Source organism: Oryzias latipes, chromosome 19, assembly GCF_002234675.1.
Source record: "Oryzias latipes chromosome 19, ASM223467v1".
Classification (NCBI taxonomy): domain Eukaryota; kingdom Metazoa; phylum Chordata; class Actinopteri; order Beloniformes; family Adrianichthyidae; genus Oryzias; species Oryzias latipes.
This window is the reverse complement of record NC_019877.2, coordinates 9,600,553-9,615,761: the sequence shown is the minus strand read 5'-3', so window position 1 is coordinate 9,615,761 and position 15,209 is coordinate 9,600,553. Positions and strand designations below refer to the sequence as shown.

General features: G+C 37.8%; 2 protein-coding genes across 3 annotated transcripts; one reads left to right on the top strand and one right to left on the bottom strand.

Annotated features, from left to right (window-relative positions):
• Positions 1–9,184: 9,184 nt before the first annotated feature.
• Positions 9,185–11,183, bottom strand: LOC101170879 (60S ribosomal protein L19). Its single transcript, XM_020712102.2, has 6 exons — positions 11,078–11,183; positions 10,138–10,244; positions 9,937–10,059; positions 9,656–9,776; positions 9,448–9,558; positions 9,185–9,371 (listed from the first exon to the last, which is right to left on the bottom strand). The coding sequence occupies exons 1-6, from the start codon at positions 11,080–11,082 to the stop codon at positions 9,245–9,247; spliced, it is 594 nt and encodes a 197-aa protein (XP_020567761.2). The 5' UTR covers positions 11,083–11,183; the 3' UTR covers positions 9,185–9,244.
• A 1,341-nt stretch (positions 11,184–12,524) lies between these two features.
• LOC101170625 lies at positions 12,525–14,978 on the top strand. 2 transcript variants are annotated; one of them, XM_004080377.3, is made up of 5 exons: positions 12,525–12,640; positions 12,948–13,114; positions 13,516–13,623; positions 13,708–13,848; positions 13,934–14,978. In XM_004080377.3, exons 1-5 carry the CDS (start codon positions 12,625–12,627, stop codon positions 14,129–14,131), a joined length of 630 nt encoding a protein of 209 aa, XP_004080425.2. In that variant the 5' UTR covers positions 12,525–12,624; the 3' UTR covers positions 14,132–14,978. The 2 variants fall into 2 exon arrangements, with proteins under 2 accessions (XP_004080425.2, XP_020567897.1); XM_020712238.1 differs by lacking the exon at positions 12,525–12,640 and having other exon boundaries at positions 12,703–13,114.
• The last annotated feature ends 231 nt before the right edge of the window (positions 14,979–15,209 follow it).

Below are 15,209 nucleotides of genomic sequence, written 5' to 3'. Positions count from 1 at the left end.
ATTATTTTTGTAGTTTTTTCCACTTGTGTTAGTACATACGGATAGAACTATTTTCTTTTAAATGATCACAAAATAATCAGCTCTAAATATAATCAATTTGCAATGTGGAGACTGGGGGGCCGTGCACTGAGCTGGCACAGAGTCTGTGTTTTTGTGGTCCCTGTTGTGGTGCAAGGATGGCTTCTCAAATGGTGACCCAGTTCTGCTATCAGACTGGATCAAACATGTTTTTTTTGTCTCTGTGGAGAAGCAGACGCAGTTGTTTGCAGCTGGCAGTACACACAGCAGCAAAATGCAGAAAATCCAGCTACTGTGTCCATTCCAAAAATGCATTTCTAACATCTGTCAGTTTCACAGAAAAACAATAAGGTTTAGACTCTTACGAATATTTCCCAGCACCTGGAAACAGCCAAACCTGGAGACACATTTGCATGTTTGCATCTTTAAAAAGCTAGTCAGCAGCTGGTAGACATCTTCTCAGCAGTAACAGTAATCTCAGCTGAAGAACGTGAACAGGCAGCAGAAATATAGCAACAATGCACATTCTGAAGGTTAATCCTTGCTGAAAATAGCATGTGATTACACAGTCAGGCAGTAGGAAAGGAAAGCGCTGTCAGAGAAAAATAAAGCTTACTGGTTCTTACTGACAAACCTGGCAGACTCCCCACTGCATGAAACCCCCCCAAAAAATCATCTTTAACTTGCCATGAGTCGGGGTGAAAACCATCAACGTGTGTGAAGCTATCTGCGCAGCTTTTGGATGCAGACACCCCACATGCTTCAGATTTTTAATGAACAGAGTAGATATCTGCTGTCTCAGCTTTGCTCTCATGGTTTTCTGCAGGTATGCAAACTGCTTAGGTGGCATGAGACCGCAGGGACGAGGGACTGGGGACGGGGGGGGGGGGGGGGGGGGGGTTGTAAATTCTGCTCTGGCTGGATGAGAAGCCTGTGGCAAGATTCCTGTGCTGAAGATCAAATTTGAGAAATGCTGCATGAGTTAAAGCAGCATCGTTTAGGAAAGGAATGGTTCACATGCTAACCAGGATTGCGGATGGTGCACAGAGTACACAGAGTGCTGTAAAAAGTAGGGAAAAGGAAGTATGCTGTAGCATAAAGGACACATACACAAGCCCTTTCCTAAAGATTAGAACATCATGGAAAAATGTCTATTCACTTATAATTCCATCCATCCATTTTCTTAACCCACTCTACTCTAGGGCGAAGACGGGGTACACCCTGGACAGGTCTTCCATAATTCCATTCAAATAATTAAAACTTTCATTGAATATGGATTCAGTTTGGCGTAACCACTTTAACATTTTATGTCCATTTTTATCAGTTTTCATGTAAACAATTAGTTCATTAACTCAAATTATTTGACTCCATCCAGTGTGGCAGACTAGCCCTGGTTTAGGGTGTACCCCGCCTTAGCCCACCACCGGGATAGGCTCCAGCAGCCCCCATGACCCTAATAGGGACTAAACTGGTTTAGAAGATGGATGGATGTTATCAATTATTTTTGATGCTGCACATTTTAAGGAAGGGAAACGTATGTTTTTCATGTAATTTAGGGTAAATATGCTGATTAAAAATTTACACAACCTCATGCTGAATGTGATTGTAAACTATATTGGGTGTTCAATGTTTGCTCTGTGTTTTATATGTCTATGAAGACTCTCATTCATCCAGGTTGGTTCCATTGTAGTAGTTTTAGGGGATGTCATCTGGACTTGGTTTTAAAGTTGGAAAACGTTTCACCTCTTATCCAAGAGGCTTTGTCAATTCTGAAATAGCTGGTCTAAGAGCTGGTATATATGCGCTCATGGGGGAGGAGTCAGACCTGAAACTGGAGGTGTTGTCCACTTAGCCTACGTGGTTTCGGGTCGTTAATAGTCCTTTGTCCTCAGCTGGGGGTTGGGGCATCAGTGACTCCCTCTCCAAATGGTCGTCTCTTTCAGCGGTTAACGACTCAGGTGGAACTGGTTTGGTTTGTTTAGGTTTCAAGACACTGCCGTAGATGGATGGAAGAATAAACCTGAGACCACCATTCTTATTAAGAGAAGGTTTATCCTTCTTGACAAAGATGGCTTCTTTCACTCCTCGCTCAAACCATCCTTTCTCTCTGGCTAGAATTCGGACTTCACTGTCCTCGAAAGAGTGGTTTGTGGCCTTCAGGTGGAGATGTACTGCAGACTCAGGTCCACTTGGGTTGGCTCTGCGATGTTGGCTCTGTGTTTTATAGTTACAGGAGTGTTTACATTCTTGCAGACTCTTCGCTACTGGACCTAAAATGAATTGGACAAACAGAGATGTTTTATGCATGATCTTATATCCTGCTGTTGATGCTACACCTGTTTTTTTAAGGTTCTTAAAGCACTCCTTGAATAGTAGTCAGAAGCATCATGGGGATCTGCTGCTTAAAAAACAGAAAAATACGTTTAAGGGTTTTAAAAGTCAGACCCGTGAATCCTCTGAGATCTTAGACATCCAGCAGGACATGAGGAAGGTATTGAGGTTGGCACAGCAGAGCTACAGAGAGGTGGATTTTAAATCAATTTTAAATGAATGCTTTTATATTTTTGTACCCAAATAAATTTAATCTAAAAGCACACTCAGAAAAGGTCTTGTAAGTTCTATTAGATGTAAACATAAGGTGAGCAAAATTATCTCCAGCATGAAAAACACTTCAAAGTCTGTCATTGGATTATTTACTAAATAGGGGCAAAAAGAAAGTTTGCTTGTCTGAGTTATTCTTAAAAAGTCCCTACAAATATTGATGTTTTTTTAAGTCTTAGATATACTCTATAAAAGTATTGACGTAGTAACGGTATTCCCTAATTTACACATGCGGTGAGCTCTACAGAGGGGAAACAGATAAAACACAGCTGCAGCGCTATCAGAAAGCATTAATTGTAAATTTTGAACCAAAATATTACCTATATAGCTAGGTAATGGATAAAAGCAAAAATTAGATAACTTATAGAAATTTTTCCAACAAAATAGTTTTGTTTGGAAAGCTGTGAAAACTTCCCAGAAGAAAAAAACAGAGAAAATAATTCAAAATGCACGAAAAATTGTTTAAAAAGTATAAATATATTTGTGTTAGAAATTAAGCTGTTTGATTGAATGAAGTAGAACAAAGGAAAAAATAAGTAAAGAAAACATTCAGGTAGAAAATGACGATGACGGAAGAAATTGGTGATTGAAGTTGTGTTTGCAATGTTAAGTGTTGCAAAAGGGTTTTTCTGGTTACTGATAAACATATCAGTTGAACTTACTCATAAAAAACATGTAAGCTTTGAGATCTTTACTTGAAAAATCTCTGCATTTGCATAATATTCAAATTATTCTTAGATATTATGAGGAATAATTAAGTATATATTATTGGAACAAAAAGTGTGTTGTTTCAGTGTATTTGTGTGGGGATGCTAATTTATTAATGTATGTTCAAGAACAATTAAGTTACACGTATGCAAGGTTTCATTATAATATATAAGATCTCGCCTGTGTGAATGCGTGCTTCTTCAGAAAAGCATCTCGGGTGAATCTCTACTGTAGGTTAATAGCAAAATGAAATGTTGTGTGTGGTTTTTTGTGTGTTTTAATTTTTCAAAAGCATGGACGACTGTCTTGAAAATAGTGCGTCCAGATGGCTGTTTCTTCTCTGAATTAATCCCAGAATTTTTTAAAAGCACAAAACAGCCTTCTGCCCCTTCAGATCCACCCCATCTGCTTTGAGTGTTGTCATTCCATAGCCGCGCATTAACCTGCACATCTCTTCACCTAAAGAGGAAACTCTTTAATCAGGGGTGAAGACCCCTTTTTTCCCTCCTCTCTCTTTCTGCTTCATCCTCATCCTCTGGGCGGTAATGCAGCTTTGATGTGATTGTTGGCCTCTTGACTTTCTGGCAAAGAGAAAAATCTCTTAAGGCTGGAGCTTCAATTAGCGAGCCAGAACCTGGAGTCTGAAAGAAGTAAGGGTTTGATGCAACTCGTTTGGATTTGATCAGATTCCTTTGATCAAGGAGTAGAAAGCTAGTTTGTAGCAGTGTTAGACCTTAATGAGAAATGGTCTTCTGAAGATTTACAGGTTTTCTCTCTTCAGTTGATTAAAAGTCTGCATCCGTAGAGCCGTCAAAACTTTGTTTCTTTTCTTATTTATTAGTAAAACAAAGCTGGTTTTATGCCTCTAAGATGCCCTCCTGTTTACTGTTTGCATGACATTTTTGGGGTTGCATGTTGCAAATGTTTTAAAGTTTCTTTCTTTAATTTTTTTGCCCACACCGCTGTCAGGAACTGTAAAAGAAATACCGGTAATCAAAATTGGCACATACCTAATACCTGGTATGGCATGGAGAAATACAGACTCCCTTCCCAGAAAAAAAACAGGGCCTAAATCTCAAAGAAAGTTAGTTGAAAATGCACATTTTCGCACAATATGGGGAAAAAAAATTCCAAGCGACAACCAACATTTCGTTGACCTTTGACCTCAGGAAGGACCTCTTAAATTTTTCACAAAAAAAAGAAAGTCTCCTTCAGTACCACTTACAATTTAAACTACTTCAGGGGTTTGGGGTTTTCCATCTGTCATCTCCTAAATCCTCGAGTATCACTGGGAAGCTACTTAGGATAAAATATTGGATTTAGAAGTTGTAAATTTTGAACCAAGTTAGTGTGGTGAGCTTGTGAAAATGGCGTTCGGTTGTTGCTCAAACATTTTTTAACGGAATATTATGAACATTTCATACATGAATCCTTGGCTCAAGCTAAAAAAATGGTATGACACATGAACATATAAGAAATGTGGTCAACCTTGGTTGCCAAGGAAATCCAAAAATGTACTGTTAACGTTTCCAATTCTTCTAAAAATTACATAAAACTGTTGAGTCTGCAGATCAGGTGACGAAAAAATAAAAGGGGTTGATATAGAGGTAAAACCTGCCATTTTGAAAAGGGGTTCTCTTTTTTTATTGAATTTGTCACATGCAGCTCTGACCAGGGTGGCAGGGGCAGAGGGGGAGAATGAGGGGTGTGCAGCAGTTGCCCACCCAGTGAGGGGGAGAAAGAAAGGGGGCTGCAAGGGCGGATAGCGCCTGTGGTCCATCCACTTTTGCTTTAATTTTATGTTCTGTTTTCTCTGAATCTAAGCTTTGCAAAGGACACCAAAAAATCTTTATCTGTTGTCCTCTGCAGAAATGCTCCATCAGCTGGAATGTTATTTATTTTCTGAGGATGTGATTGTGTTACTACAGGCTATCTTTCTGCCTCAGCTCTCCCAAACTCAGCCCTCCGTGCCCTTAAATGGTTTCCAAATCCAACATGCTCTTAAATCTTAAAAGCACACCTTAAAATCCATTAAGTCGCCAAGAAAAGAATGTAAAATCCTGCTCTTTCTTTCAGCTCTGCCAGTATGCAAAGAGCATACATATCTCAGCATATTTGTGGAGTTGAAGACATAAATTTTTAATATGCACTAGATCACTTCTTTTCTATTCTGTGCATGCAGAGGCGTTTGTATGCAGAAACATCACAAAGTCTGTTGTTTTTCTGACGATGGATTCAGTTCAGCTGAGTCTTTACTTTAGAGCTTTACCCACAAAAGACCCCATAAAACGTTGTGTCTTGATGAAATTCCCAACTATTATTCAGAATGATGTGTAACAGCCTTAAAGAGGCAAAGGGATTAGGGAATAATTGCAGAAGCTGTTTTCCTGCTTTGCGTCTGTGCTAACTGAAGCTCCTTTTTTCCTCCCAACACCCAGGATGACATCATTTTATGACAAGAAGAGAAAGAGAAGATGATGAACTTCTCACTGTCAAGGAAGGATTTTGGGATGATCGATGTCTTTTGTACACAAAACATTCATGAGTGGGCTAAGGGGAAAAGAGAAAGTAAATGACTCAGTTTAAATATTGAAAGTCACAAAACTCAACATTTGTCATTTTCTTAATTGTGCAAAAATATTTATTATAAATGCCTCCTTAAAGTCCCACTCCAATCATCTTTGATCTAATTTAAAAGGGGTCTTTTAATTATGATTATGCCGTTTTTAGCCTGAGTATAAATAAAAAAATCTGTCATTTTCTAGGACATAGTTTCTGCAGAGCGGCAGTAGTTTATTCGAAATTCGCCTTTGAGCTGTGGGCGGAACTGTTAGTGCAGATTAAGCCTGCCCCCACTTCCGATCATCCAAGAAATGCATCAAAACTTCTATTTGGATGACGCCTGACCTGTTTTGGATACGTCATAAATTCTGGCAAATTTCAAATTTCCAAACTGGAAAATACCGTTTTTCTCAGAGCAGCAGGAGATGTTTGTTGTTTTTTTTTCTCTTAAACTGGATGATCTCCATTTAGGAGTCCAGTCTGCCATGTGTGGTACACAAACACCTCTTCGTTTGAGTAATCAGCCACTGAGTGCCATTGCAGAGCGCGCCTGCTTTTGCTAGTCTGCAGATCAGATAATAAAAATCCTCCCTCGGGCCGTAACATCTGCAGCAGCTGAAACATTCACACTGAGTCACTGTGGTGTTGGCGTTTGATGAAAAAGATATTCTGAAAAATACAAAATTCATGCTTAGGTCCTCAGTACTTTCTAATTTCAAACTCAAATTAATTAATCAAGATAATCAGATGAGATGAAATTCCCTTTAGACATGCATCAGATTAGATCGTTAGTATTTGCTGAAGTTTTGATTCTGATAATTTCACAGTGGGAACTCCTAATTCAGAGCAGAGCAGCTAACTTAATGGTTTCACATTTCGAGTAGAACAAGAGAGGAGTAAAAAAGCGTTGACAGACGCCTGAGGTTGAAAAAAATGTGAGCAGAAAGCTGCCACTTTGAATTGCTTCTGCAGCTTGAAAAATTCCATGGAGAAGAGCGCGTTCCACCTGGCCTCCACAAGAAAGAGCCAACGTCTAGACGCTTAAATAGCCTTATATGTAGCATACATAATATGTGTGGAGAACTTGAAGACGTTGTTCTTCAGGATTTTTTGAAATAACCATAATTTCCAGATATTTGGTCGCGCAAAGCATGATTTTAACCCATGGAGATGGAGCTGAGGAATTTATCTCTATGAGAACCGACAGTGCTGTGTCACACTGATGTGGAGTCTTGATCAAAGAACAAAAAGTGAGGTTTTCTGTAGACACAGACATTTTCTGCTCATCTGGTATATATAGACCCCCAATAGATCTTTTAGCCACTTTTTATAAAGCAAAATCCACTTTGCAATGAAAGGGAACACCAACAGTCAAAACCATGTATTAAAGAGGATCAGCAGACCAACAAGAGGATAGTGTTAAATGTAGTTGTAAGATAATAGTTTTTCTATTTAAAAATGATCTCCCTTTAATTACTTTTTCAGTTTGCTTTTGAGGACATCCTGAATTCTTGAGCATGCCTCATTTGTCTTCCCTTGGTTGAAGGCCAAATGTAATAAAGAGTGCTGTTTCGTTTCAGCTCATATTCCTCTCCTTATCTAATCCCATTAAGACTCACGCTTCAGGAAATAAGAGCCTCCTGATAATGAAGAGCCGCATAAAGGGAGCAACAAAATAGCCTTACCGCACAAAGGCGGTTTTCTCCTTCAGTAATCCTTGTGACATTTTCCAGCGGAGCTCCAATGGTTTATTCTTTGACAATTAATTTGGCATGAATTCATTTTGCATACTCTTAAATTGAATGTTTGAAGAGGAAGTAGCTGAGTGTCAAATTGAAACCTCGGTTTATGCTGGGTGAGACGTTTACAGCTGCTCCATACATTTAGAAGCCATGAAAATCTTTTCACAGTAAATCTAAAGGAGAAAGTTCAAATGCTTGTAAGGTTTTCCTTGTTGTGGAAAAGAAATATATTTAAAAAGAAAAAAAAGAGAATGTAGATTTTCTTTTATAATTTGGAAAATCTCATACTTACAATCTAACAAAGGTGAACTTGAATCAGTCTACCAGCTCTCAAATGATGCAGCTACAGACAGAACAGACATTGACAATGGGAGTGTTTTGACAGTTCTCCAATCAGAGATCACTCATATGAAATGACAAATATCAAAGTCCCCTGCTCTTTCCCATTAAACTAGAACATAAATATCTTGTCCTTGTTAAATTGTGTTTCATGCTAGTTCAGTCTGTCAGTCTTTGGTCTCAAGGTAACCACTTTTTGGTTCAGAATAGTCCCCTAATCTCAGGGGGATCATTGTTTTTTTATTACCAATTTGACGCTTTTACAACCTCCGACTTAATGTGAAAATCACAATGCAAATAACACTCATTTCAGATCACTTATGTGGTTTTATGAGAGATAAAAAAAACAGTTTAAGCAGCTGAGATATTCTCACATTTTTTTTGGTACATAAAAAATTATTTAATGTTTCCATCTGTGTCTGAAACAAAACAATTTTATTTTAAAGGGACAATTGAGGTACAAATACTAGATGTCATGGTATATTATTGAAAAAAACTACTTTAAGATTGTTAACATGCAGAGAAAACAAACTTAAAATGTGTAAAATGTACACAAATTTACAAATTTCTTTAACGTTGCTTTTTTAAATTTTAATAAAGTTTGACTTTTACCTGCACAAGAGCAGTTGTCAAAAAAAAAATCAACTTGAATGTTCTTAAAAAACAGGAGTAAACCTTTGTTGCCATTGGCTTGTTAATTTTTGGAGATGTTACTTTTTTTCTGGAGCTTTATTAAATGTTCATAAAGAGATTTCAACTAAAAAATGTCAGCTCATCTTAGTAAATAATCTTACTCTTCTGAAGAACATGCCTACAATTCTGTCAGCAAAATAAGTCATTAGACCCATTTTGTTTGTAATAAGAGGTTTTGATAATAAGCACAGATGATAGTGTAATCATCTGTTATGCTCTAAAGTCTAGTCAGTATTTAGAAGAAATATCTGGTTTCATATTGTGGATCTTTTTATAGAACACTGACTTCCTCACAGGAGCCCTTTTTGGACTGTTTGGTTCTCTGCTGCCACCTGCTGGTCCTCAAATATTTCAATGGTTAGAATTTCTTTTAAGTTCAAACTCCCAACCTAATTTAAGGCAGCATATTTGTAATGTATTTTTCTCAGAAAAAAACATTTTTTTTAAGACAAACAGCAGCTTTTATCATATGAATTCCTTATTAACAAATTTCAGGCCAAAACAAAGACTTCACTCACGTATTTCTGTTATAATTTTTTATTAACAACAAAATGCCAAACTTGAGAATTTTAACTTCAGATTTATTTCTTTGTAGTCTCCTCTTCCTTTGACAAGTTCTTGATGATTTCTTCTTTCTTGGCCAAAAGACGCTCTTCTCTACGCTTACGAGCCTCCTTTGTCTTTGTACGACGAGCCTCAGCTTGGTCACTGAGAGAGAAGATAAAAAGTTTAAAAACATAAAGTACATAAACGTCACTTCATACCTTTATAAATAAAAACGTACGCCAGAAGCTTCTTGCGAGCCTTATCAGCCTTGAGTTTATGAATGTGCTCCATCAGGATGCGCTTGTTCTTGAACACGTTACCCTTTGCCTTCAGGTAGAGACTGTGGTACCTGGACAACAAACAAGAACACTTCAGGATATGCAAGAGCTTCATCGAGGTACATGTACAGAAGGGGCACAACAGTGAGATCTCACACCAACACTTACATGTGCCTGTCGATTTTCTTGGACTCCCTGTAGCGACGGAGAAGACGACGCAGGATTCTCATGCGGCGCATCCATGACAGCTTCTCTGGCATACGAGCATTAGCTGTACCCTTTCTCTTACCTGAGAAAGTAGGTCAAAGTTTTACATCAAGCTGAACAAAGTACATATTGACCAGCAGTTACAGTTAAATTGCAAAAAACTCAACTCTGACATAAAAACATGTTGGTTTTCATGATCTTGAATTACAAAAGACAATTGCTTTATCGGTTATGGCTCTCACCATAGCCCATGTGACGTCCCTTGCGACGCGCCAGAGTATTCTTGCGGCAACGAGCGCGAGAGTGAACCGTCACAGGTTTCCTGATGATTAATCCATCCTTCACCAGTTTTCGGATCTGCTGGCCTGGACACAGTTGTTAGAGCTGGCTTTAGCAGGAAACATTCAACAGAACACTTGGTAAGCTGTTCAAAATAAACTTACGAGAGTTGGCATTGGCGATCTCATTGGTCTCATTAGGGTCCAACCAGACCTTCTTCTTGCCACAGCGCAAGACGCTGGAGGCCAAGCGCTTCTGGAGCCTGAGCATGCTTAGAAACAAAAACTTCTCATTACCACAGCTTGTGATTTAAATGTACTTTGTCTAGTGATGTCAACGATTTATAATGGCTGTAAAAACAGAAAATTTGACATCTTCAAAAGGTTAGGGGCTTTCTTTAAAAGGGATCTACAATAAAATGTTAAAATTATAATTTTGAAACTCATTTTGTGACGGAATTTGTGTGACTGTCTTGCAGCAAATAACTATTTTGCCACTGAAACCCAAATTTAGTGATTCCAAAGTACACAACAGTTATTTGAAATTTTAAATTAAGAGTCCTGTCATTTTAAATTATGTTTATTCGTACCAATGCTTATGTCTTTGTCTGAATTCTGATGGTTAACTATATCCACCATTTTTTATTGTTTTTAAGTGGGAAGCGTTAGATTAAACAAATAGAAGACAGACAGTTGACAAGCTAGGCAGCTGGACAGACAGAGCCCCCATAGATATGCTAAGATGCGGCTCAAAAATAAGGGGACTGTAAGCCTTGAACATTGCTTTGACATGTTAAACGCTGAAATAGTTCGTTTAATAAAAAAAATGTTTGGCCAAACAACAAAAAAGTATTAATCTGGGGCGCTTGTCTCCTCACAGAAAAGCAGCGGCAGCGTTTCGGTAACATGTTGAGACATATCTTTGGTTAGCATGGTTAGCTTACCATAAAGGCCGCAAAGGGCTTTTTAAAAGAAAGATACCCTTAAAGTGGCCAAATCTAAGTTTTGGTCCTCCTAGCGATAGTAAATGTTAAAGGGGAAAAGAAAGGCTTTAAGTTTTGTTACAGGTAAAAACGCAAAACCGAGACATTCATGAGTGGCTCACCTCATGGCTGCCGATTGCTTGATAGACACGGAGGAAATAGAACGACTGAGATCATACCATTATTTTAAATGACCTCCGGTGACTTCGAATTGGCAGCATTAAATAAAAGTAACTGTTACTGAGAATATACAAGTTACTGAAATATCGACACATTTATTTTAAAAATAATTTTCAAAAGTTTTAAAAACATTTAGATCGGTGTGACATGTTTATCTTTTTAATTTGTAATTCAATGCATTAACTTTGGCATAATGGTACGCTCCAAACAAATGGATGTACTGTGGATGTATGAGCACTAGAGGACGCTACAAGATTGTAAAATTCCTTCAATAAAAAGTAACAACTCCAGTCACAATAATATAAGTTTCTTCTGTTATTTAGGATATATTTTAGACATATTTCTTATAAAAATGTTTTATTTAAAGGTTAAATAGTGTAACCTCGAAATACAAAACTGTTGTTAATGCTATGTTTAATCCCTAATGCAGAGTTTGTGATACTGTAATCTTGCATTGTCATTGTAAAGTTTTAACATATGTAAGTTAAATAATGACCTAACATTAAAGCTATTTTTAGGCATCAATCGCTCTATTTATTATTTCTTTCTGTTATCTCAAAGCAAACCTATCATGATGACAAATTAATTTATTACACTTTTCCTCCAACCAAAATGCAATCTTAGGGCACGGTGACCGTCAAAAACCCTGTAATGCCCAAATCAGTGAGCTTTCAATGGTTTTCAGTACTTTCAATTTTAATTTCCTTTTTTGTTGTCAGAGGAAATACCTGTTTCCTCAAAACTGACCATACACTCATTCATAAACTAGAGTCAAATTAAGACAGTGCAGTGCGACCTTGTTAAGGAAAAATTGGGATTATTGGATTTGTGGAATTATTGGGACTTTTTTTTTTTTTACAATATTCTTAAAGTATGTTTTTTTAAATATGGAAATAGACTGTAGTTGTGCCACCCTACTTAATAATCTTCCCCATGATTTTGTAATTTAGTAATACTAAATACTAAGTAATACTAAGTATACCTGTAGTTTGCTTCAAGCAACGATTTCTTATACATTTTTTTCAATTTCTTACAATCATTTTAAAGGGAAATTTGATGTGAGTTCATTGAGATCCTTAAAGCATTAACAGCATAAATATAACCTTTTTTTTATTTTAATGTAATGAATTACCTTTCTGATTTAAATTGATAAAGTCACTAATAAACTATCTAGTACCTTTAGATTGTTCACAACTGCAGTGATGCTTTTATCTTTTCACAGAATAACATATGTTCTTCCTGCTTATCGTGTTGGTTTTCTGTCATATTTTAGACAGAGGGCCGCAATCACACATCCACACACACTCGCATCAATTACTAAACCTAACCAATTGATCCATGAAACTGTGGGAGGCAACCGGAGTCCCCGGAAAAAATAAAGGAAATTGTGTCATGATGATAAAGGGAATTTCCTAAGGTTTGCTGCTGTATATAAGTCATTTAGGATATGGATCATGATTAGTGCTAACTTGAGGTCTTTTCTGAACCAATGCATCTCCTGATAGGTGAGTAGATGTGACTTTTTTGGAATGGTTACTTGAGAAGTTGCGAAGTTTTATTTGTGTGAAAGAAACAAGAAGTCGTGGTGATTTGCATGCGTAATGCTTGAATACATGTGCTCAAATGTTCAGACGGCGTTAACAACACTCCGACTTGGCTCGCGCTTCACAAGTATTCTTAATGACAGCAGCGTCGGTTTTTACGCAAGGAGGGGGAACACCCCCGACCCCGCAGTGCGCAAGAGAAGCGCAGGCTTCGTTCTGCTTCCAGGCTGTCGTCAGGTTCTGACAGTTTCTGATCTTCCTGTTGCAGTTTTCGCCTTCTCCATGGCCACCACCACCCGCGGCGCACCTATACCGGAAAAAAGCGCACTTGTTGGGAACCCGCAGTTTCAGGAAATCCTAAAAGACAGCAGCAGCCTCACGCACAAAATCTTACAGTCGATTCCAGGCGCGCACCGATCGTGCGTCAACGTTGAGGTAAGAGGCAGCACACTAAGTGGAGATCTGATTCTACTGCGTCATAACCAAATCTGGAGGATCAGCAGTAGACATTTTTTAAACGAGTACTATTATTGCCTGTGGTTTCAAACCATATTAGGTGTTTTATAGTTTTGTCTTTGGTACCAGTACGTCATGTACCTGACCTTCAAACTAGTCTCCATATTTAATTCTTAAAGAGACTTCTTCAAAGAGGTTTCCCCTACATCTACTGACAAAAAAAATTATGTGATATCGATATGGCATTACTTATTAATGCCCTACATGTTGAATTAAGCAATGTATTCTGCACCAAGAAGGTTAATTATGCAGCAGTATGTATTCTTTCTGGGCTTAAAATCCAAACCATCCAAACCAACCCAACCCTCTCTTATCTGCAGACATTAAGGCTCAATTCCTCTGAAAATTACAAGCTTGTCACACTGGCGTCCACTATCGGGATACCTTCAGCTCCTGCCCTGAGTGCCCTTTCAGATAACTTCACTCTGGTAAGCATCTGCCTCTGAATAAATAGACTAAAAGATGATCTATTTAAGATCATACTAATTTTCTCTTTCTTTTTTTCTTTTCAGAATACCATGTTAAGGCACATGCTTGAGGGCCTGCAGCTGCACAAAGACTTGCTGAATCATGTCTTACCTCGCCTGGAAGTCAAAGATATGGTGATAGATCTGACACATGATCTCAACGACCTGTCAGTTCAGGTTTTAAAGGTGGGGTACTTTTTCTCAATTTTTTGGGGGGGAAAATGCAGTTTGGCTGTGGAACTTTGGTGAAACCCATTTGTGTGTTTTGCAGATGCTAAAATTGGCCCAAAGGGAAGGCGTGTCAAAGCCCAATCCGACTCTTGGACTGGCCTTGGACCTGCGAGGCAGTTATGAAGTCCAGGTGGCAATACACCTGATCCTGGTGCAGCTGCAGGGCTTTGAGCAAGACATGGACCGCTGCCTTAGAAGCCTGGAGCAGAATCCTCTGGAGGAGGAGGCTGAATATTGACCATTCACACTCCACTGTTCGGTCACGTGAAAATCTTGAACTTTAAAAAATATTCAAGTACAAATCTGTTAGGAATATTTATTAATAATTTATTTTTGTATTTATGAGTTTATTTATATAAAGTATTTATTTCTTTAACTTATTTTTGATAACTCCAAGAACTGTACAGATGAGACAAATAAAGGAAAAACAGAAGGCCAAAGTCAGCAGAGATCGTAGTTATGCCACTCTTGTTAAGAACTGTCCCCATGATTTTGTTGTTTTAGAATAGAATAGAACTTTATTGATTCCACAAAAGGGGGAAAAAAACCACCAGATAATAAATAAACTTAGTTAAAAATTAACAACTTTTTTTAAGTCAATGATAAAAATGTCAGAGTAATACTAAGTATACCTGTAGTTTGCTTCAACTGTAGCAGCCATATGATGTATTTACATCATTTTCAATTTCTTACAATATTTTTAAAGGGAAATTTGATGTGAGTTTATTGATATACTTAAAGCATTAACAGCATAAACATAACCTATTGTTTTATAACTTTAATGTAATTAATAAACTTTCTGGTTTAAATTGTTAAAGTAACTAACAAACTATCTAGTAGCTGATTGTGTGAGAGTTTGCATCATCCAAACCTCCCTCAGATGACCCAGGAACCTTGGAGTGTTTGATAAATTAACATCTTTGGACGAAGACTCAAAGCAGATGTTGGTAACTGTTTCTTTCAGCTGCAGAATGTGGCGCAACCAAAGAGCATGGTACAGAGATTTACACACTTGTTTCAAAACCTTTAGATTATTGTATTTGGAGTTTTAAACATTTAAAATAAAGCTTTTTGAATCACCTTCACGGCTGTAGTGATGCTTTTATCTTTAACGGAATAACACGTGTTCTTCCTGCTTATCTTGTTGGCTTTCTGTCATATTTTAGAGATCATTCATCGTCTAAACCTGTGTCCCTTTTGGGGTCACACGGCTGCCGGAGAAGGCAGGGGACATCCTGAACAGGTCGCCAGTCTGACCCAGGGCCACAATCACACATCCATACACACTCACATTAATTAGTAAACCTGACCAATTA